Raw genomic sequence first — 23,687 nt, 5'->3', positions numbered from 1 at the left:
CGGGGCTGCAAGATGAGTTGCAAAGGCAAAATTTCTAACAGGAAGTTATCATCAATATTGTCAAAGAAAACAGACCAACAAGGACAAATCTGGGATGGGAACTCCTGAGATGTAACTGTATTTTCTTAAAGCCAATGCTGTGCTTGTCTTCAACACAATCTATTAAGTAACTCTGATTAGTTATGCTCTGTGCACTCAAGTCTTTCTCCCATTTCAATTTCACAAGCAAATCATCACCACCTTTAATCTCCAACCTTTAGACATGAAGCCTATTAAATTATAGGCAGATACAATACTTGCCTTTTTGTTACAGCAAAACCTAGTTCACTTTAATTTAACTCTTCTGCACTGGGAAACCACTTACCAGGCTGAGAGTATTCCAAGATAGATGCCAGGGTGCTGCGGATAAGACCTGTCCACTGTTTCTGAGTTTCATCAGTCTTGACTGTTGGAAGGGTAACAATAGTTTTTATCCCTTGAAGGGCTGCACTGACTGGAGGTGGGACCTGATTATCTGCTGATTTTACTGCTGTTTCTTTCAATACTCTTGTAATAAGAAATAGGATAGTGGGTAAGACTGTCATACATCCTAAAAAAAAAAAAAAAAAAAAAAAAAAAAAAAAAAAGACAAAATAGAATTTCTGAAGTTAATTCCAACAAGTGTGGTAGATAACCTCTTTAGCTTTCCCAGTATGGATATATATGGCTAGGAGACAAAGGAGATACCAAGTTAATTGCAATTCAGGTAACAAGTGATACATGCCATTCAATAGTTTATCATCAAATTCATTCATCAGTACTACTGAAGTGTATCGTAACACAAGTCATACAAGCCAACACTTAAAATGTTCCTGTCAATTCAAGAATGATGATTCAGCTATTAAAGTTTTGCCCTACATGGCATGTATCATATTGAACACCTCCAGACTGTTAAATATCTTAAAACAGGATCTGCATATTGCTAGGGTCCTATAAAGTAAACAACAACAGTAAGAAATCTGGAAACAGGTATCCAAACCAAGTCATGGCACTTTCCAAGGAAGCTGGTGTGTGGTGTAAGCCCCAGAAGCAAAGTAAGGAGGTTATCTGGGTGTCTCACATCCTAGGCGAAAGCTGTAGCCATCTGGCTACTCTACAAAGGAGACAAAACTATCCTCCTCCTATTGCACTGATTTTCTGAAGAAATCAACACCTATATATGTTTTGTGCAGCAAGCCCTGCAGATGCAAGTTAGGCATCAAGAAATATTTGTCAGGTAACACATAACCTGACTTTAGACACATGGGAACTTTATTAGAAGGAGTTTCACTAACACATGTAGACCTTAAGACCCTGTAGGACTAAAAGAAGGGTGCTGTTGGGTTTAGGCATGTAATATCAATCTACAGCTCACTTCAGACTGTCAAGTCTCTTTCCGTATCTTTTCTATGCCTCATGTTCCCACATCTGTGGAAACTCAAATCCCGCCATTTCCTTACTTCTGGGAATGCTGTGAGGATGAATACACTAAGTAAAATAATTATGACTGAAAGGCACTGCTGGAGGTCATCTAGTCCTAACCCCTTTTTCAAAGCAGCAGTTCCTCTAGATCAGATTGCCCAGGATCTTGTCCAATGCAGTCTGCAAGATGCTCATGTTTTAAAGAAAGAGGAGGAAATATAAAAAACCCTCTCAATCACAGAAAGTGATGAATTCTCTTTGTTCACAGTTTCCGTTACACACAATGGCTCAATTAACACAAACATTTGTGCATGTACTATCCCCCTCTCTCTACAGCTATCAGCTGGCTACATCTTCTGGATGAGGAAAAAACCCAACTCTAGCAGTCCCTGTAGACTAACAATAGTTTCTGAGATACTTTCGCTGGCCACTTGCCAATTGCTGGGAGTCATGCCTTCACTCCAGTCAACACAGTAGTAGTACTGTTACTCTTTTTGCCCACCCTCTCCCCACCCTGCTGCCCTCCTTCCTCTCCACCCCACCCCACCCCCCAAAAAAAAGGGGAGAAAAGAACAAGAACCAGGAATCAAAACCAGTGCAGGATTCCAGATCAGCTCAAAATCTACTATTTTTTAAAGAACTGTAAGACACAAATTGTCTGTTTGAAGACTTTATCCAAGTATGTTATTTAGCATGCATCTCATTAAGGGACCAGCCTGCATCTCATTAAAGGACCAACCTCCAAAATGTCTTATCTACATCAGTGTGTGAAACTTCCCAGAGATCCATGAGACAACTCTTAAGCAATTTGTTCTCTGAAAAGCAAAACTCAGAGAGCACAGCTTCCCATGCAATTGTGTCCTTTACCCCTGAATTCCACTCACTGCAATTACCCTAGTTTACACATATCCTTTGTGACAGTTTCCCTGGGCAGAAGAAAGCTCCATTTAGTTTGGAGTCACATTTGGGATGACTGACAGCCAACGGCCGCAAAACCAAGAGTACCACAGCTGAATTGTGCTGTTTTTTCCTCAGTAGGATTCTCTTTTCATCCAGCTGCTGCTTTTCGTGAGCGTCGCAGGAATTTAATTATCTCCAAGATGTCTATGCTCTTTTACAATATGATTAAAATTGGCCAAAAGGTTTCAAAATCATGAAAAAAAGAACAGGAAAAAAACCAACAATAAAATCATGGTGATAATATAGCTCATTTCCTCAGCAAACTTGCAGCACACATGCAAATTTAAAATCAAATAATTTCTTTTACATTGCTTCCTGGAAAAACCTGAATTCTTAATTTATTTTAGAACCTAAACATACTTTTCAATAGATGACCCTTAAAGTATCCCATAAAAATATATTTACAGTTTGGTTTTAGCATCATATGATCACTATGCTTCCCCTACAGTAACCACTTACACGTATTTTATTACAATAACTTACCTGCTGGGGAACACAGAGAAGGCAGGTCAGACAGTATAGTAACAGTGGCAGCCACAAGACGAGCACTTTCCTCAGAAAGGTGGGATTTGGCAGCAATGTGACTTGGAGAATCTGACACTTTTGAACTCAGATGGGGCATGTGCCGTACCAGGATAAACATGAGCAGTTCCATGGCTGCAAAGACTAGAGATTTTCCAGGCACAAGACCACCACTCTCACCCCCTTCTCCTAAAGCAAGAGGATTTTCTTTTTCCTCAATATCATCTTCATCTGAAAAAAGGAAAGAAACATCTGAGGAGACAGTTAAGAAAGATCCCCTACCAAAGACTGCATGAAACACTCAAAAAACCCCCAACTTAAAAATCAAGAAGAACAAGTTCTTTCACAGTAAGATATGACAAACATGGCTCATGTCAAACTAAATGTTTTAGCTAGAATGACTTAAAGGGGTTTAAAATGCTTTAGAAGTACTGTGATTACAACAACACTTACTAAAAATCCAACCAGAGCTAGAAAAAAAAGTAGTAATACTTACACAAAATAAAAATGCTGTAATTATTTTGCTTCTTTTAAAACTGATTGTTAAATTAACAGCAATGACTACAAAATAAATAGGCATAACAATATTTTTTAATTTAATGGCTATTAAATGTTCCACCCTGACAAAAAACTTATTTCAGCCTAAATTGATTATGAAATAAGAGAACAGAAAAGCATTGTAGGATTCTATGTCTGAGTTCATGATTTCAGTGCATTCAGTTCAAAAAGTCTCTCTTTTGAATGGCAGCTTGGCCAGCTGCAGTCTTTTCTTCTCTCATTAAACAGCAACAGAGATTCAGTAAGTCAAAGCTGGCCTGAACTACCCCTATGGAGCTCCTATGAATTTAAATGATTGCTAGTGTTATCACATTCACTGATTTGAAAAATGCAACTTACTGGGCCTACAGTAAACAATTCCATTAATTCATATGAAGGAACAGAGCTTGCATTTTTAGCTGTGCTGGTTCCTCAAGTTCCAGCAAAATCCTCTCTCTGTTTTTATGTGGAAAACGGGCAAAAGCTAACAGGTTGGTTTTTTTCTCGGCAGTATATTGTGCCAGACTAAGATGGTAGTTTTCCTTAGTAAGAGAATATTCTTTGAGTTTTACTTTACTTCTTTCAGGTAAAAAAAAACATGGCAGACTTAACCTAACCAGACATCAATGAACTATTTGCAGGTTGCCATTTGGAAACTAATTTACCTGGCAAAGATGGAAACAGTACATCCAATGCAAGATTTTTGAAGAAATGGTAAAGGGATGATTGAAAAGGAAGATGCTCTGTTAAAAGGAAGAGGTTACCGAAAGTACCTCAGAAAGTAGCTTTCAGACTGATGCTAATACCATTATCAAGGATATTCTTACATAAAGTAGAAATAAACTAACGGAATATACTGATGAAAAGCCTAAGCAAAACATCACGTTGCAACCAGCTGTCAGTTAGACTTGAATCACCGAACTCCATTCAAGCACAACAGTCCAACCAGTTATCCTCCTACTTTTCAGTCCACATATCTCCAATTTGACAATGATACTATGGGGTACTGGGTCAAAAGCCTTGCAAAAGTCAAGGTAAACAATACCCATGACTCCTTCATCCAAAGCCAGTTATTTCATCACAGAGGGCGATTAGGCATTATTTGTCCTTGGTAAGTCTGTGCTCACTTTTCAAATCACATTCTTCAACTTCATGTACTCAGAAGTCCTTTCCAAGGGAATTTACTCCAAAATCTTTCAAACACACACAGTAAGCTTACTGGCACATAGTATCACAAAACCTGCCTCATGTCTTTACTTATTGGAAATTAGACATAGCATCTACTTTTTGCCATCGATTGGAAAGCTTCCTTGAGCACCACAGCTTTTCAAAGATGACTGCAGCAGCATGTCATCAGCCAGCTCCCTCAGATGCATCCCATCCAGTCCCAAGGTATGTCCAGCTTTTACCTAAGCAGTCCCTAACCTGATGCTCATCTACTGTAGGTAGCAATTCTCTCCCCTAAACTTGCTCACTAGACACAGAGACACAGGAGGACTAAGCAAAGAAGATAACAGTGCTTCAGTTTTTCCCCCAACGTGTTTTGTCATTAGATCACCCAATCCATTCAGCAGCAGGTCCAAATTTCCTTGGTCTTTTTGCTGCCAACTTATCTATGAAAGCCCTTCTTGTCACGCTTGACTTTCATCACCAGTCTCAGCTCCAGCCAAATAGTGGCTTTCCTAATTCCACTCCTCCGTATCTGAGCAGAAATCTTCAGTAGTCTTCCTGGGCAGTTTGCCCCCACTTCCACCATCCATACACTTCCTTGTCACACTTGAGCTTGGTCAGAAGTTCCTGCTCAGCCAAGTCAGCCTCCTGCCATGCCTGTTTGGCATCCTACACTTTTGGATGAGCTATTTTTTGTCACCAAAGATGAACCATCTCTTTCCTTTGCCCTTCTGGGAAGCTGACCACAAGATCTCGTCTGCAAGCTCCTTGCACAAGCCCAAGTCTGTTAAGTCAGGCCAAAGCTTTTGCTCTGCTACTTGTTTTCTTCATTTCCCTCAGGATCATGAACTCCGCTACCTCACGGCTGCTACGGCCACAGCTACCATTAACCTTCATAACCATTTCTTCCGTATTAGTGAGGAGCAGATCCACTGAGCACCTCCCTTATTTGGACTGTCCGGCATCCAGACTGAAAAAACCTGTGCCTCATACGCTTCTGAAAGCTTCAGATTGTTAGCATCCTGCAGCGTTGCCCTTCCAGCACACGTCTGGATGGTGAAAGTCTCCCATGAGACTCCCGCAGCTCATGATTGGAAGGCTTCTTCCAGTTGGTTTAATACGGCTTCACCCACCTCCTCTTCTTGATTAGGCAGTCTGTGGCAAACAAGAAGAGAGTTCCTGACTGCTATCACCCTTCACTTCCCCTTAGAGGTATCAGTTCTGACCTGTCAAAGATGGACGGGTGGCACAGATACCTACCCTGACAGCTTGTTCCTCTTCACCTCTTGCCAGATGTCTGTAGTGTTCTGCAACTGGATGTCTGGAAATAAAGCCTTTTGTTGCTGGAAGTCACAACCTTGCAGCCTCCACCTTTGTGCAAGTCTCATCCTCCAGGGCTGTATTCCAGCATAGCCTATGGCTGTCCCTCCTTGTAACACATGGGGCTTGGGCTTCTGCACCTGCAGGATCTCTGGGAAGAACATGTAATTCTTCCATTTGCCTTTCCTGACACTACACAGTCTGCTCACCTTCACATGCATTTCCTTCAGATCTCACAGGTGAGACCAATGTCACTTCCAGCCCTGGCTGCACAGACAAGTACCTGGAGGACAGTCACATCAGGGCTTTCATCTGAATTTCAAGCCAGGTCATTAGACCTCTGATACACCAGAGGTGATTGTTCCTCAGTCAGCAGACTGTGTCTTGCTGTATGTCACTGCCATCATTATGCTGACTCTAGCAGTCTTGTACAGTCTCGAGCAGCACTTCTAGGCTGGGTGAGCATGCCCTTCCACGCCAACAGCTTTGCTCCTGTTTGCACACCCTGTTCCCAGAGCTGCTGGATGCTGACACACCCTGAACATCAGTGAAGTAAGAACCCAGACACAAGTCTGCTCCACTTCCTGGCAAGTTCTCCTGGGCAGGCAACTTTTGAGCAGCTCACTCACCTCATGAATTCCAGTTGTGCCAGGGACACACCACAAGAGCCTACATTGGGGGCTGAAACATTAAACTTCAGAAAAAAGGTAACTGAAGTGCTAACGAGGCAGTCAACAGAGAAAAATTAATGAAACTGAGCAAGGTATTAGTAAGACCTTAAGTAGTGTGCTGGGTATAATTTTCATCCTTCATATTTGAGAAAAATCAATGAAAACCATAACATGAAAAGAATAACCACAAGAATGATCAGAGGAAGAAAAACTATATCTTACAAGGGTTAAGAAATCAGCAAGTAAGATTATGAACACATCAAAAGTATCTGTGGAATACACAGCATTTTCCTCCTCAGTGTAACCATACTCTAATGTATTTGAGTTCCTTTCCCAATATGAAAACCTGTTGCTTATTTACTCTGCAAAGCAAGCCGTGTTTTCAAAATCTTACTTAGGGTGTTCCTTTTTTCCTGCAAATAATCTTGAGCTGCTCTTACTATCTGCTGGACAACTCCTGTAACCAGTAGCTGCACTGAAGGAGGATCCCAGGTCAGGAGGAGTCGGTGAAGCACACTCAAGAGTTCAACACCAAGGAGCTACAGTAAAACAAAACACATATAAAAAAAATTAGTTAGGACTTAACAATTCCTAATTGTTATATCACTTGCTTATGATGAGGAAATACTTTTCTCACATATGAATAATTACAGCTTTTGTAATCATCGCAGATGAAAGACCAACACCTAGAAAAAGCTGATTGTTACAACATGCTCATACAGTACCTGATCCTCTGCAATATGGATCCTGGCACAAGGGGAATCCAATAAAGTATGAAGTGCTTGTAAACAAGATGTAACATGCTCAACAGGCTCTTCAGGTCGTGGGGAACACAGAAACTGTATACTAACACCTGAAAAGAGCAATAATTAAAAAGAATGTTCACATCATCATAAAATCAAGTTTTCTTTTTTTAAATTTATTTGTAAGTACAGCAGATTCTTAACAAATTTAGAAAGATACACGTTTTTCTCAATTCTTCTTCCTTTAAAGGAAAAGAGAGTTTATCTATTAGAAACAGAGTTGTATTCGCTTTCTCTTCTGCATCATGTCTTCCCCAAAATTTAGCAGGAAAAATATTAAACAGTGACAGCAAGCAACTTACGATTACTGAATGGAAATCCACACTTTGTTCTAAAGATCTGTAAATCAGAATTCTGAATCCTTCAATTGTAAACTGAGTTTTATTTAATTTAACTCTTAAATTTAAAGATAACTGAGATGAAGTTAAGCCTCAGAAATCATCCAATATTCATATTATACATATGGCACTTAATTCTGGTTTTAAATATCTATATATCTCAGCAAACTGTTGACATTCCTCAGAATAAGTGATCACATCCACCTCTTAAAGCTGTTAGATAACAACAAAGGGAAACAGTGAGTGCTACTCTCAGATGAAAAACTGATGCAAAAGCTACTCCATGTGACCTGACAAATATCCATCTCTACTGAACTGGGTTTTTATGAGGGTGTGTACTTCAATTAACCTTACAGCTTTTGTGTCTTTGAAGCATAATATTTTGTATCATCTGAATTATATTGCAGTGTAGAACAGTTCCTACTCATTTTATTCAATTACATAAATAAACTAGATATACAACTTGTCTATAAAAACAACAATAATCACACCAACAAATAATCTGTCAAAGCTATGAAGAACACAGAAGGCAGAGAGCTATGGAGAGGACGAGTCAGAGGTACTTTGAAACATTACTGTCCAGATGTGATGCATTTTAAACTTCCCAGATTTCAAGTCAAAGTATCTTTTCTTATTCCCATACCATTTCATACCATAATCTGCTGCTACTGAACTCTAAACTTATAACTCTTACCCAAAATTAAGTGCATTCGGTCTTTGTTTATCTCCGGCAAAGATTTAGCAGTAGGTGGAGTTCCAGGTGTCTGGTTTAACATAATGGCTGTAGCACATTTCTGTGAATTGGGCATTGCTGCAGCAGTCTCTTCTGTTGACTCTGAAGCATTAAACCCTGTACTGTTTAGCCAAAGCGCAACTGCATGTAGTATGGGAGCCCAGGAGTTTCGGTAATGCAGTCTAGCTGTATCAATTGTTTCTGGAGTGTAAAATGCTCCCCCTATTAAATTAGCAAAGCAAAGGTAAATTCTGAAATTCTCTGCAAGTAATAGACAAAAAGCACATACTCTGTACACGTTTGATAACGTACATATTCAGACGTAATCCTTGTTAGTGACAGTGCATTCCAATTCTCCTTGTGAAGGAGCAACGTTAGTACCTCTCATAAGACAGTGCAATGGCCACAGTGGAACAGTAAGCAGAGAGCAAGAAAGGCAGGCAAGGTCATCAGGTCTTGCAGCATTTTTCATATAGAAGATGCATTCTTAACTCAGTAAAATATTATAAGACGGTATCTGCTCTGATCTCAAGGGCTAATCTCAAGATGTTTTTCTTACAGTAAACATCTCTTTGCATTTGATATCAAAGTATTAGAGGTGTAGAAGTATTCTTAATTCTACAAAGACATGGTTTTAATCATCTCTGTGATTCAGATAAATAATATCTTCATTGCAGATTAAAGGAAAAAAGCACACGCAAACTTCAAACATACTTTCTTATTACACATCGGCAGAATTTTATCGCTTGCATAAAAAACATGCCTGCCAAATAATTTACAGAATTTTGAAGTCTCAACTAAGGGTTTCTTTCTGTTTTTCACAACACCACAAAAAGAAATTCCAGTGCTTACCATCTGGTGGAAGCTGTGTAGCAAATTCAGCTGGTAAAGTTAAAAGAGCATAATCTTTCAGTGCAGCTAACCAGAGACGGCTAAGTGCAGGCAGTTCAGGTTGTACAAGTGTTATCAAACTGTCTGGTGGCAACTCATCTACAGTACCAAAATCATCCTCATCCTCCTCTGTGCTCTTTAAAACACGCTTTGGTTTGGTCTCTGCTTCTTTCTTAATTTTCATGGCAACAACGTACACCTAGAAGAAAACCAGATATGAAAGTACATGCTGTGAGATCCTAAAAAGAAAAAAAAGCAGCAGTCTCTCCCATGTGAAAGTAACAGATTCCATACGCAGATGACTCACTGGAAAATGACTGGGAAAAAGAGTATTGCAATACAATTACGTTTTATTTAAATATTTTTTCTTTTATTTCTACCAGTATGTAACACTCAGGGGCATAAATGGCACTTTCCTAAAACAATCTGACTACACACTTTTTTCTAAAAAACGTCAATTACTGCTGCTCTACACAGACATATTGATTTGAATAACTGATTTAATTAGATCAATGCATGCTTATTGCAAAGGTTTCTTCAATCTACATTAAGAACTACTAGATAAATTACAGTAATTGTCACTTTTTGGGAGCAGATTAGGTATCAAAGACATGAAAATGGCTTTAAATGTGTTACATGAATACAAGAACATTTATAGGTTTGTCTTTGACAGATGCTATGAAAGAATAAAAGGATTTTCAAAAACATAGATAAATATGGGAATAAGCAGAAAATTCAGAAAAATACAGTAAAAATAAGCATTTTTAGAAAAGAAATAGAAGTAAGTGTCTTCACACAACAGATGCTCCATAGCAAAGCTGAAAATTACAGTATGGGGTGATTAACATTACACAGCTGAAATGTTAATACTTTCCTTTGTAATTTCAAAAGTAACTTCCAAGAAAATTTAATGAAAAGAAAAACCAAACCTTTAAGTACTACAGTAACAGAAACCAAAATACCATTTGTGTACTTATATGTAGAGCTCTACAGCATGCAGGTAACATTTTGGGAAGCAAGGCAATGTAAGTAGTGCTAACTGTTTTTTGTAAATAGTTGGAAGATTTCTCATATTCCAGCCATTCCCCAACAATATCTACATTAAGCCTGTAATTTATTACAAACACTGTGATAAACTCCCAGTTAATTAACTGCAATATTTTCTCAGAATATATTTTAATGTTGTTTGGGTTTTGTTTTTTTAAGTTTAAGAGCAAAGATGGAAGGAAAATCAAAATCCGAGAGGGTATGAGTGTATACTTTAATACAGAAAAGTGCAGTAAAACAAAGAACAATCAAGCCTCACTGTAAAAATGGATTGACAGAATGGCAGAAAAAGGAACAGAGAAAGATAGAGATATGAAAGCCTCACAGTAGTGGAATTGCAACAGGTAAGAAGGAGGGCAGGTGCAAGGCTCACTGGCTGTTCAGCCAGTGAGGTGTAAGGCTGCTATTACGCTGCAAAATCTTTTCAAACTTTTAAAGATTTAATGGTCAATGTTTACCTCAGCCCATGCTTTCAGAACTGCAAGTTTTTCCATAGTAGTTGCACTCTCTCGGTAAAGCTGGCTAGAAGAACCCTTTCCTGCTTGCACTTTATCCAGGGAAGAGACAAGAAGATTGTGAACTCGGCGGAGATCATTCAGGTCACTTACAACGCCACTTCCTATCCAAGCACTACATACCTAGACAACAAAGTTTAGAGTCATTCTAAACTAGCAAAAAACCAACAACCTTATAAATGAAAAAAACTCCAGCCCTCTAAGAAAACAGAACCCAAAACAACCACCACAAAAAACTTAGCAGCTCTTTTCCTGCTTAATATAAAAATTCCAAGGTTTTTCTTATTTTCTCCCTACCCCTGATAACAGAATTACTTAGGTGAGTGGTTACAAAGGCCGTATTTACAAAGTATATTAAAATGGACCTTAGTAGACACATGGAAAATATTTAAAATAGTTTTTTAATCCTCCATAAATAAGTAATAATTTTTTTATTCTGTTCCCAAGCGTCTGGTCAAATCATTCACGTAATGGGGTCATTGCATTTACTGTGAAGAATATATTGGACAGCAATCAATAAAAGTACACCTTTAAAAACCCACACCTCTCAAATTATGTATCAAGGCTCTATACTAATGAGAAGCTTTCAAGATCGTTAATGTCAGGAAAACACCCAGAAATGAGTGAAATAAAAATCTTTAAGCAACTGGACTCTGATCTGGAACCAACAGTTCTAAATGTAGAACAATCAATTGGAGACATGGGCGACAGACAGTTGGGTGTCTCCCCACTTTTCATTTGAATTAAATGGACCCAAACAGGTACTTAAAATACAAACATCATACAGATCAGCTATTCCTGTCTAGTGCTATACATTGGCATTCATCCTCTGCAACACATTCACGCCCAGACATAACTCAGGCTATAAAAGAATTCTGGTGCAGCTGCTTTTCTACAAATAGGGAAAAATTCTTTCAGAAGAGCTGCTTTGATTCTGGTGGCGACTCTATCAGGATAAGGAACAGAAGCAAAAAAAAACCCACAGAACTCAAGTGGTTCAGGTTTTACAAACTCTTTTTTCATGGCATTTTTGTCCTATCTCCAATTTATTTATTTTGCTTTTAGAGAACCAGTTCCATGAAAAACTTTGGGGAAATGCCTCTCATGATCTGGAATGATGAATATATTTAAAGTAAAGTAAACACAAACAAAAAAAGCATCCCGAAGGTTCACAGGACAAGGCTGCTGAAAATCTGTCACAAATCCGTAATTCATTCACAGTAGGACTAAGACCAGCTTCACTCCTGCTGCTGGGCAAATCAACACCTGTTTCAGTAATGACATAAAACTATAACAACATCAAACTCATTCAGTGCAGCTCATCTCTGTCCATGTAACTTCTAGAGAGAGTTAAATATCCAAACCTCATCTCTAACCATTTGGTCCTGTAAGTGCACACATCCACTTTGAAACTGGTTGAATAAGAAAGATTTTGACAAGTTATAAGGAATGTTACATGTTTTCACACAAAATGCCTCTTCATCCAGCTTTAAATGCACAGAAACATTCTGTGAGGTAAGACAAGCACATTCTTTCCTATGTATAGATACCAAATTATGCCATATTTGATCTATCCTTACAAGTTTTGCTGGAAATTAAGAGTATAAAACACCACCACAAAACCACAGTCCTGCTGGACCTAGATTTACTAAACAAAACTCACATACACAAAGTTATTGTTTTAAAACTGATGTTTGCATAGCTAATTAAACTGCTGATTTAAACTACAGTAGTAATTTAGCTGTGTAAACCACATACCAGATACTACTACAGCTATGTTGCTGATAGCTGTTTTAAACTATAGTAGCACAAGATCACACTCAAGAAAAAACACACACACACACACACAAAAAATCTTTCACTGAATTTTCACTGAGAGGTTGTTACTATGACTGTAATGAGAATGCTCAGATCTTTTAAAATCTAAAATAGAGTATTAATCAGAATGGAAGTTTAGTGTTTAAAGGTAAGTTATTAGTAATCTGAATATTTGGTCAGACTGAAAGGCATCTCAATAAATATATTACTATTGGTCTCATTAAGCAAGGGTTTTTTTCTCTTTTTTTTTTTCTTTTAGCAACAAATGAAGAATTGACATCATTACTGACATAATTAGTTTCAGAAAGACTAAGTATTTCCTGACATAGCTCCCTAAAAGGACTTCTGCACTTCTGAGGAACAAAATATGTTACTAGGAGACTAAAAGATGTTGCAAGAACATCACGGCTTAGGTTTACAAAATTTTCCAGCCATTTGCTACTACTTCTCTTCTGCACCCTTCTTCCAAAGAGAAGGAATATCAGTTTGTCTTATACTATCTGAACATTTTCCTCTGTACCTGGCAGGCCTTTGCAGTTATATCAGATGGTGTATCTTGGGAAAAAGCTGGCCTCAGAGCAGCTCCAACCTGTTGACAGGAAGAAAAATTTAAAAAAATCAACTAAAACAACAGTGACACAACATTCTTCATCTCACCTGTTTAAGGCTCAATCACATATACAGAACAAGCAAGACAAGACTGCCAATTTTGGCATTATAGTTACACCCCAAACTTATCCGTGCTGTCTAGCAGACATTTGCAATAGTATTGTTTAAACAACATCAAAATCCTAAACCAGTTTTTTCCTGCTTGCCCATTGCGTTTTTAAGCCTCAACTACCTTTGTGAAATATGTGGTATTATCTTCCTTCTGTTAATGGATATTCTTTTATTCATTAAAGTATTACAGGTGCAATTTACACTAAGGCTCAAGAAGCCAATGACTTTTTGATGTCCAAAGGAAGAATGATGTGAAATCAAATGTTTATGGTTGGATTTGCATCAAGTTCCCAAAATGACAAATACTAACAAAAAAACCTTTCAGGCAGTTGTTACAAGGCAGCATTTTTCTGAAACAAAAGGAATGGAGTCAAAGAGACAAAAGCAATGGTTACAGCACCACAGAAGGAAAAAGAAAAAGGCAGGAAGTGAAAAGGATGAAAGCCTGCCTTTAGAAAGTATTTGCAGAGACCTTGAAGACACAGTGAAGACAAAAGAGGTGAAAGAGTTAAGCTATGCAACAAAATAAAGCAATAATACCCCAAAATAAATCTTCAACTGCCCACTTCCCATTCCTGTACTTTTGTAGCTTTCATTTAAACAGAAGTATATTCATTAATTACCAAGAAAACAGATTTATTAGATTCAGTCTGGAACTGAATCAGCGTTATTTTCCAATTCCTAATTCCAAAAATGAAATGCCACTCTTGCCAAAATTAAATGTAACTTGTAATATTTGGCTTTCAAGAATCAATAGCTACTGAATTTTTACTTAAGTCAGCTACTAAATTACAATAAATAGGAAGAGATACAAAAATAAATTTCGAAGAGGTAAATAGAAGTGTCTCTTCAGTACGTTTTCACATACAAAAATCTCTTCACATGCATTCTGAAGTTATAAAATGTTCTCAAAGTTAATACTGGCATATTGGCATAAATATACAATTTCCTGAACTTATAAAGGAGGTCTCACATTAGCCTGATACTGCTCCAGTATCACATGGCCTGGAAACTCTGGCTCAGGAACCAATGCAAATTTCTTGATAATGTCTTCAAGAGCTTGAAGACCCGCCATTCGTAACTGGTTGCTGTGATCAGTTGCAGCCATGAATGCCATTCGAATAAGGTCAGAGAGATGCAGTACTAAGAAGTCATCTTAGAACAAAACAGAAAGAACTATTTAGTGACTTAAAAGATAGAAAACATGATGGATATTTGTAACATTTTCCTCATTGACATGTACAAATTTTACCTAGTCTTTTTCAAAGGTCCACTTTTAGGGTATGGAGGAAGGCAGGAAAGAATGTAACCTATTTTTCTTTCTTTTTTTTCCCACCCCTTAAAGTGATACAAGGGCTTCTATTCCTCAGACAACCTTAAAAATTAAGCACAAATTTGAAACAAAATTAAATATATGATATACAGAAGTTGCATTGAATAGAGTATGTAAATGTGGCTGAATAGCTTAGAAGAGAACATTTAGTAAAGCTAATTTTAGCAATCTCGCCCCCCCCCAACCCTACAAAAAATCTTCAAGTAAATTCCTGTTTGAGTCCTATGCTTACAGTGACCCCTGCTGATACAGGAAAACCTCGTCAAGTTTAAACACCGAAAAACTGACTGCCTCTAGTTCTGCTCCCAAAAGCCACATCCAAGCCTGTAAGTGAGCAGCAGACAACATGCAGAAAAGAACAATATCTAACTCAGTAACATTTCTGAAAGGATTCTTCTTCTCTATTTATTCATTTTATTTCTTTCCTTACTCTCAATATAAAATTACCAGATGTTGTACAACTAATATGAAAATAAATTATCTAAAAACATAATATCCAGGGTGACTAACAAAACCCACAAATTATGAAAGCTCTAAATATTTTCAAGTCTCAAGGCAAAAAAGAAAAGTTTATTTTGTAGCTGAAACTTTTTGGAGGCATGTCAGTAAAGACAGACTGGAAATTACTTAAAAACTACGAAGTGGTAAAGTCTGCACTTACTTTTTCAGACTGTCACAGCTGTTAGTAAAATTTAAATATTTTGGAAGTTGAAGTTGGGGGGTAGAAGTTTGCTGAGTTTTCCTTTTTACAATGATACCAAACACATCAAGTTCACTTTAAATAAATCCAGAGATGTAAATTCTCAGGATTATTATATGCAATCCTCTGCAGCATCCTATAAGCAGCAGTTATTTCATGATGTTCTCTATAATACAACGCCATCTCAAAATAAACTTTCTCAAAACTCTTCCCTCTTAGTCTTCAAACAGTGACCTCAGCCTCAAATCAAGTCAGAAACAAGATCTCACAAAACCAATGCACAGTGCAGGAACCAGACTGCATCAAAGCAACACAAGGAAAGACTTGATAAATCTCCATATCATAACAGACACCCTCAACAACACAGACACTAAAATCCATTAATCCCATGCATTCTAGGATGCTCATGATATTCATCCTACATGCACAGAGTCCTCATGAGCACTACATGGGTGAAAGCAAACAATCACTATGCACCAGAAACAATACAAATGGGCAACTCAAGAACAGAAACCTCCTAACATCTGTTAACGTTTTTTCACAAAACAACTATCTCATCTCTAACCTCTCAATTTTGATCCTCTAACTCATAAAAGTACCTTCAAAACATGAGCTTTAAAACTAATATTCATCACTCTCATGGATACCAAAAGAATGAACTTTATAAAGCAGCTGTGTCCATGTCTTATTATAACTCCCTCCCACACCCCTCTCTCCGCAACCAATGCCACATCAATAATTACCTGGCCTTATCTCTTTCTTTTTTCCTAGCATCCCTTCAGTCTGGAGATGCCAAAATAATCTCTGAAGTCTAATTCATTACTATCATTATGTTAAACTCAGAAACTGTTCCCAGCTCACCCTTAGCTAGAAGATACTGCTTCTATTTCAGACTGGAGAAAAGGGTTGCAAATCTAAGGGTTTTTTTTCCCAAGCAGACCAGTCTGTCAATTTATACTCTCCAGCAAACCTCATTCTTTGTGTTCATAGTACGGTAACTACAGTGGTTATACAACTACAGTTTTATTGACTTTTGCTGGCCATTTCCTTTGTTTTTAACCATTCAAGTGAAAGGGTAACTGCTTATATTTTTTTCTTGGTTGTATAATCTTAAGCTGTAAAAAGGTGTCAAAAATAAAATAAAAAATTAAAAACAAAACCAAAAATGCACATTCTGTAATTACTTTTTGGGTTTTTAAGTCTGGCTGAACGAGCCAGTGCCAGATCAAAGTGCGCCTTGTTCGCATTCTCACACAGCATGATAACTCGGCACAGACAGTCTGCTGCAAACACACGAGTTGCCCAGCGAGGTGCTACAGAAGGCTTGGATTTATCGTCTTCGCCCAAGGTGGTAAACATTGTATCGTCGTCCATCTCATCCTTCTTCTCAGATTCTTCATCCTTCCCTCCTCCCAAGGGAGCAGCAGTGCTCATGTCTGTAACAGTGAACAATTAAAAAAAAAAAAAAATCCCACTTTTGCAATCCACAGAAGACAGCTAAGGACATATTCAAGCCTTTCCTTACACTCTGATTCAAAACAAACTGATACTTCTGTTGAAACAACAACATTTGAAAAATGTCGAAAGGCACAGGAATATCAGTAAACAAAATGTTTTTCACCTTTAATCTGGGCTATATTACCCTTTATTTAGCTTAAATGATATGAAATAAATTCCTGTACCATTAATTCTCCACAGATACCAACTACAGCTGAATCCCATATCTAAACTTCTCAGCTGTGAAAATTAATCTATTAAAATTGCCAATAAACAGGGTAAGGAGATTACCAGACTCAGAACCAAAGAAAGCTTGGCTTTTAACTATTCAGCTCCTGTTTCAAGTAAAAGCTAGAGTGCATGTTAAACAAACAAAACTAAGAAGTTCCATGCCATGGGACAGATACACAACCAAGTAGGCAGTTTATGGCACCCACAAATGTGCTTAACATTCAAAAAATTCTTTTCTCTAAGTGTGGCTGTGAGACTTCATTTCAGAAAATAAAATTATCTCAGGGATCACATTAAAAAAAAAAACAAAATCCAAACAGGGACAAAAACCAGCTCATCAAACATGCATATACACTTCTACTATTCAGAAATGAGAACATAAAATCTCAATGACAAGGTCTAAATTACCAAAATGCCAAGATACTGACAAAAATTACTCTGGCAATAACTAGAGGAAAATGAGAAGAAGTTATTGCAAGGGTAACCTAACCCACCCCAACTAAGGCATGCTTCTTAGAAAGTCTAAATTTAAGCAGCTGAAGAGCCAAGACATTCAATAAAGAAAGAAAGAGGCTATGGCAAATCAAACATGGATGACGTCAGTTCACAAGAAGAGTGTTTTCAGAAGGCATCCAGGACCTTATGTGCTTAAAAAGCAAACCAGATTTTGTTCATATGCCAGTTAGTTGGATCAAAGGAGTTCAACATGAAGTTGCTGGCTTAAAATACAGCTGAGAGAAATTTATTTAAATATGTTTCTCTCAGAGTTTATTGCACCTACTAATAAATAAATAAGAGATTGGACAACCATGTTAAAAACTTTAAAACCCATCCCACATGAAATAAGAAAAGGACATGCCAACTTCAAACTTGGGAAACAAGGTCTTTCTCACTGGGCAGATATATGGTAACTACATTGCATAAAGAAATCATTGGTAGCATTACTCATCAGTAGACATAAAGCTGGCAACATTTAGAAAGAGCTTCAGGATGAACTCACAGTATGCCAATAAACAAGTATAAATGCAAGGGAAATGAGCAGAATCTGCATCACAACCATCCTATAAGCTGAAAAACAGGAATAAGGTCTCTGAGGACAAGATCTGTGCAAACAAGTCCGCAAAGCTGAACAACAAGCAAAAGTTTCATCACCATGGTAACCCATCATCACATCAGTAACTCACAAAACCTCATAAAAGAAAGGTCAGAGTGTGTACAGCACCCCTCTTTCTGTATGGTCCTGATGTATAAAGGCTAAAAAGAATATGAGTGCTTTCACTGAGATACTAAAATGTCAGAGTAATAATCACACTGCTTCTCTGCTGAAAATCCTACTTTAAGGCAGCTAACTTCCTAATCTTAAAAGCAATATTCTAAAACTTAACATAACATTGATAATTTCTTCTTTCTAAGGAAGTTTTAATGCACTATAATCAAAGTTCTATATATAATATAAGCTACATCTTAACTAGGATAAAAAACTAGATCCAAACAAATATTGCCAGAAGATGCTAATCCTAAGGACGTACTGTCGTTTATGTGAACGCTATAGAACACTTACCACTGGAAGCTGCAAGGACATCCTTACAAAGCATTAGCCAGTGAGAAAGGTTTTCTACTGCCAGTGATGAAAGCATATGTCCCAGAGTATCGTGGATATCTGAGCACAACTTCCGATCAGTCTCCCGATCCAACATTCCAAAAAGGACACCTTCGAGGCCTGTCTCTTTTATATTAACCCCCTGATGCCGGGAATGAGCATCTCGCCGAGAACCAGCTCCTGGTGCGAAAGGATTAATATCTGCAAAGCCATAATGAGAAATCTTTTCTGAAATCACTAACTCAGTTTTAGAATTTGGAATAACAGACTAGAATTGGACATTGTGTATTTGTGTATGTATAGTTCACGCAATGATACACCACGATGTTACTGAATTTCTTCTGAATTAACACCAGAAAGATTTTAATACAGCAATTCATGTAATTTATTTTCTGCAAAGCAAGTAACACCTCCTAGTATTACTTCAAAAAAAAACAAACCAAAAAAACCCCAAACCAAACCTCTCTCTCTTCAAGGTACATACCCCATGAATTTGTAAAAACCCCTAATAGTACTGGACTCTAAAGAATCTTTCCAGAGACAGACTTAACTCGTGTGATTTAATATGAATAAGATCACGATTCCGTGTTTTTATGAAGACTGTGCTGATCAACACTGTTGAGCCTCCTGTTTTCAGAATAAAATGATACATGTATGAATTGAACCAACCAGCAAAGTCCACAGGCTTTGCAGACGTGCTGCTAACAGAATATAACACAACCAGGTATCTCAATCAAAGAGCATACAATTAAGTTAATTTTCAAAAGAGCAAGACCTACAGTACCAGAAAAACTGTAAAATGTTTCCACTGCAGATACACTGTGCTCCCTATCTGATTGCCAGTCTTAATGGGGCAGAGAATTTTAAGTCCGAACTTTACAAAAAGCTAAACGACAAGTGAAATTCAAGAGGTAAGCAGAGGTGTGGACAGAAGTTATTGGAGCTGGAAGGGACAGTTTTAGGGTTTTTTTCTGTTGTTGGGGGGGGGGGGGGGTCTCCCCCTCTCTGAAAGCAAACCAAGTATAAACACACATATGTGTGCTCAACTGTTACAAAAAGGCCACATGAAAGAAATACTTACTGATGCCACTGTTTTCTTTGTCTCCAGCATTTTTTGCTAAGCTCATGGCATATTCACATACTTCTGCTGCTTCCCTCTGAGCAAGCTGTCGTAAACATGCAACTGCAGCCCGGCGAAGCAGCAAGTGGGAACTGCACAAATGAACCTAAAAATCAGAACCATTACAGGTGAGTGAACTGCTGCACCCCCACATCAATAAATCAGTGCTGCTAAGGACTAACAGCATTCTACTTTTCAATTATATGCCCATGTGTGAGCTGCTGGGTACAAAGCTCTTTACAATATCTTGAAAGTTCAGAAGTAAGCACTTTTTATAATGTAAGAATATGAAAATAAAGCTGATATATACAGAGCTGACAGCTGTTATCTGGTTAAAGAGATAAGAGCTTAAATATTGCAACTATTGTGCCAGTGTGATTTAGACTAATTATACTTTCCAATCTGTTACACTCTTCAGCACTACTCAACCTCATATTCTACTATAGCTGTAAATCACATTCTTTTAAACAAAAAGCCATCATCAGATGCACCACACATGAGAGCTATCATAAAAACTTCTATTTCAAACTTGTAACAGAATTTATAGTGCAAGTTTTTATAAGTGCCTCTCAGTAAGACAGCTTTAGATTTCTTTGCTAACCAACACTGGCTTCTAATTCCTTTTGAATCACCTCAAGTACAAGCAAATATTTTTCTTATAGAAGAATTGTGCATGGTCCCTATTTTCCTGAGAAGTAGCTGCACAGAGAACTGTATGTTTTTCCACAGTGGAAGAGAAGAGTGCTCTTTAAGGAACTCTGATTCTTGATTTACCCTGGGGAATTTGTTTTTAATAAACCAAATACACATTTGCTTTCTTGGTATTAGGTTATTATGTGGATGGAAATTGCTTTCCTAAATGAAAGGGCTGTATAGTTTATAAAGCACTTTAACAGTAGATCTTTGTTCCATATATGAATATACAAGATTTTAGTCCTGAAAAAAACCCCAGACTTTAAAGAACCTCTAAATTTCACAGTGAGGTTGTTTTAATGGAACTAAAACACATAACATTTGGGGGATTTAATTAATGGAAAGAGTATTCCCCGTTTTAAGTTACAAAGCAAACAACTAGTGGTTATGAAGGCAATGCAGGAAGAAGAAATGAAACTACATTGTGGAACTGGGGGGTTTGATTTTGATACCTGGCATTAATTCATTAATTCTATTCAAAAGTGAGTTAGAAAGCAATGAAGAGTTTGCTAATGGGGCAGATAAGGCAGACCTTGCCTACAAATCTATGTATTTGCAGTATAAAAAAATACACAAGACAATTCAGAGGAAAACTTATCAAACTAAGTATGACTTGGAAATAAGGAATATGAAAAAAAGAGAAGGAAAATAGCTTTTGTTTAGCAGAGGACCATAAAGGAACAGGAAAGAGACAGCAGAAAACCCTGGGAAAAGTTTTCGAAACAGCACTAGTCATTCCTGTATGAACTTCATTGTCTGTAATATTAACCACTGGTACTTACAGAGTAAATGGCTATAGGGATTGTTTGTCACGTTGTACATTGTATTCATACAGAAGGGTCTACCTACTTTTGGGTACGCTGCACCCCTTTCATGCAAAATTCTGTGAAAGAACAAGCGACAGATTCTGGGAACACACTGCACTCTCAGGAGTGCTCCACCAGGGGTGAGGAGCAAGGTTCAGTGCGGAGGGGGAAGCATGTAACAATGAGAGGATGCCCTAGGGAAAGTCTGGATTGCAGATTAAGAAAAAGGTCCAATGTTGACATAAGTAGGATTGCACTCCTTCAGGTCACAGAGAACCACCAGTTCTACAAAGAACGACACAAAGAACTTTGCAAAACATCCAACAGACATTAGGGAGAAGCTTTTCAAATTTCTCAGTATCGAACTGCTGAACCCTCTAAAAAATAATTTTAAAAATAGTACTAATAGACACCACCCCCCTCCCCCAGACAACACCTTCCCTCTTAGTCATATTTGGTATGTTTTGGGTTCCAGCCTCTGCCTCACTTCCAGGCTTAAGCCAGGACTTGCTGACAGAACCCTAATGGAGGGAGAAAGCAACGCTAACAGCAGCAGCACAAGAATTTGAATGTCAGCATCTACTATGCTGACAGTGGTAAAATAAATCCAGAATCTCCTACCTTCCCCAACTCACTTCCTTCTGTGCATGCAATCAGTTGGAGGAAACAGAGCATTTCAGCATCTTTTTACTCAGTCATATTATATATAAATGCTTGCTTTCTTGTGCTCTCTAGGGTGAAAGAGAATCAGAACCTATGACTTCAATTTGGGCAGCGTTCCAAAAAGATCTAAAATGGCTTGGGGACAGACATCCTTTTATTGCACTCCAGTGTTTTTGCAAATGTGACTTGCTTATTACACATGGGTATCCTTGCTAAGTACTTCTCCTGTCCTCTGCTAAGCATGTACATAAAACTTTGAGGAACACAAGGGATGCATTTTGTACTCACACAAAGACTGGGAACCAGACTGGACAGGTTGACATGCCGTGGTGCAAACATATGAAGCTGCTGAAGGCAGGATATGGCAGCTGCCTGAACAAGTGAGTCTGAATGGTCTTGTGTGATTGCACATCCCACCAAACAGGACGAACGGATTGTTGAAATTGTAGCTCCGTTACCTAATGAGGTAATAAGATACCCTTAACACAGCAAAATCTTTGTATGACAACGGTAGACTTTAAACCTTTGAGAAACAAGAATTCTTAATGCTTCAAAATTCACATATTAACATTCAACTTTTCTGAATTCCTACCGCAAATTAGTATCTACACAACTTCACAGAAACATTACAGTGTTTCAGTACCTCTTTTTTAGCTCAGTTAAACAATGTCCTGTCCAAATAAAATTTGGATCAATGATCTTAAGTCAGAAATATTTTGAGAGTATCTTCCCAGGACATGAAACCACTAAAACTATCCGAGTTTAAATTTTGAAAGTCTCTTTCATTCTATACATGTGGGCAACATTTCATGGACAGAACCATTTCCTAAAATATCAAATAACACTTAAGCTAGCATACATATATGCAGGTGGTTTTAGTTAGCTCCATTAGATGAGTTGCACCACACTAATAGGACAAGCATTCAAAAGAACAGTATTTAATTTGAAAAATAATCCCATTCTGTATTTTAAGAATTAAACTGCATCAGGTTTATAAAAAATCTTGAATTGCAGAAAAATGTAACCTGCAGAAGACATTCTACATAAGTTGTTGTTTATTTAAAAAGTTAATGACACTCCAGATCAAAAGGTTAACACACAGCAAGCAGATACACAAGTTCAATTAAACCATCTAGAAATTTTTCATAACTAGAAACTTAAGTCCAGTTATTTAGAGTTAAAACTTCACTAGTGGCTGTCCCGCTGGCACTGCATCAAAGACCATCGTGTAAATATTACTAAAAATCCAAGTTAGACAAAGTTACAAATCTGTGGTTTTGCCATCTGAGACACAGAATTTTAGATACAGTGTTTGGCATGACAAGATCTTATTCTCTACAGTAGTAAGGTACAGTGATCTAGAAGTATGAAGAATGAGTGGCAATGAGTTATAGTTCACAGTATTATCAATTATGTCAAACTTAAGCTCTTGCCATCAGTTAAAAATAAAATCACCGTGTGTTGAAAAAGTGGAGGAAAAATCTTGCCTCTTGCCCCACCTATACACAAAAATATACACAGCAAATTATGCAGCAAGAGTGTTTTTCATCTTTTACCTA

The 23,687-nt window shown here is 37.7% G+C and overlaps 1 protein-coding gene across 11 annotated transcripts in view; it reads right to left on the bottom strand.

Annotated features, from left to right (window-relative positions):
* The window catches only part of HEATR5B (HEAT repeat containing 5B), a 60,600-nt gene that overhangs the window by 7,790 nt on the left and 29,123 nt on the right, over positions 1 to 23,687 (bottom strand). For 7 of the 11 annotated variants that reach the window (XM_030035318.2, XM_030035320.2, XM_030035319.2 and 4 more), the window contains 13 exons: positions 22,417 to 22,586; positions 19,928 to 20,072; positions 18,808 to 19,047; positions 16,703 to 16,954; positions 14,459 to 14,640; positions 13,286 to 13,354; positions 10,891 to 11,070; positions 9,347 to 9,584; positions 8,456 to 8,716; positions 7,346 to 7,473; positions 7,015 to 7,159; positions 2,884 to 3,153; positions 365 to 589 (listed from right to left, as the gene is read on the bottom strand). In XM_030035318.2, the coding sequence (XP_029891178.1) occupies positions 365 to 589; positions 2,884 to 3,153; positions 7,015 to 7,159; positions 7,346 to 7,473; positions 8,456 to 8,716; positions 9,347 to 9,584; positions 10,891 to 11,070; positions 13,286 to 13,354; positions 14,459 to 14,640; positions 16,703 to 16,954; positions 18,808 to 19,047; positions 19,928 to 20,072; positions 22,417 to 22,586 (2,505 nt within the window). Of the gene's footprint in view, positions 1 to 364; positions 590 to 2,324; positions 2,428 to 2,883; positions 3,175 to 5,889; positions 6,101 to 7,014; positions 7,160 to 7,345; positions 7,474 to 8,455; positions 8,717 to 9,346; positions 9,585 to 10,890; positions 11,071 to 13,285; positions 13,355 to 14,458; positions 14,641 to 16,702; positions 16,955 to 18,807; positions 19,048 to 19,927; positions 20,073 to 22,416; positions 22,587 to 23,687 lie in introns of those variants that run through there. The other 4 variants (XR_003926323.2, XR_005933882.1, XM_041128562.1 and 1 more) reach the window with 4 other exon arrangements.

The sequence above is a fragment of the Aquila chrysaetos genome, chromosome 13, assembly GCF_900496995.4.
Source record: "Aquila chrysaetos chrysaetos chromosome 13, bAquChr1.4, whole genome shotgun sequence".
Lineage (NCBI taxonomy): Eukaryota > Metazoa > Chordata > Aves > Accipitriformes > Accipitridae > Aquila > Aquila chrysaetos.
Note: the sequence above shows the minus strand (reverse complement) of the source record. Positions and strands in the feature narration are given on the sequence as shown.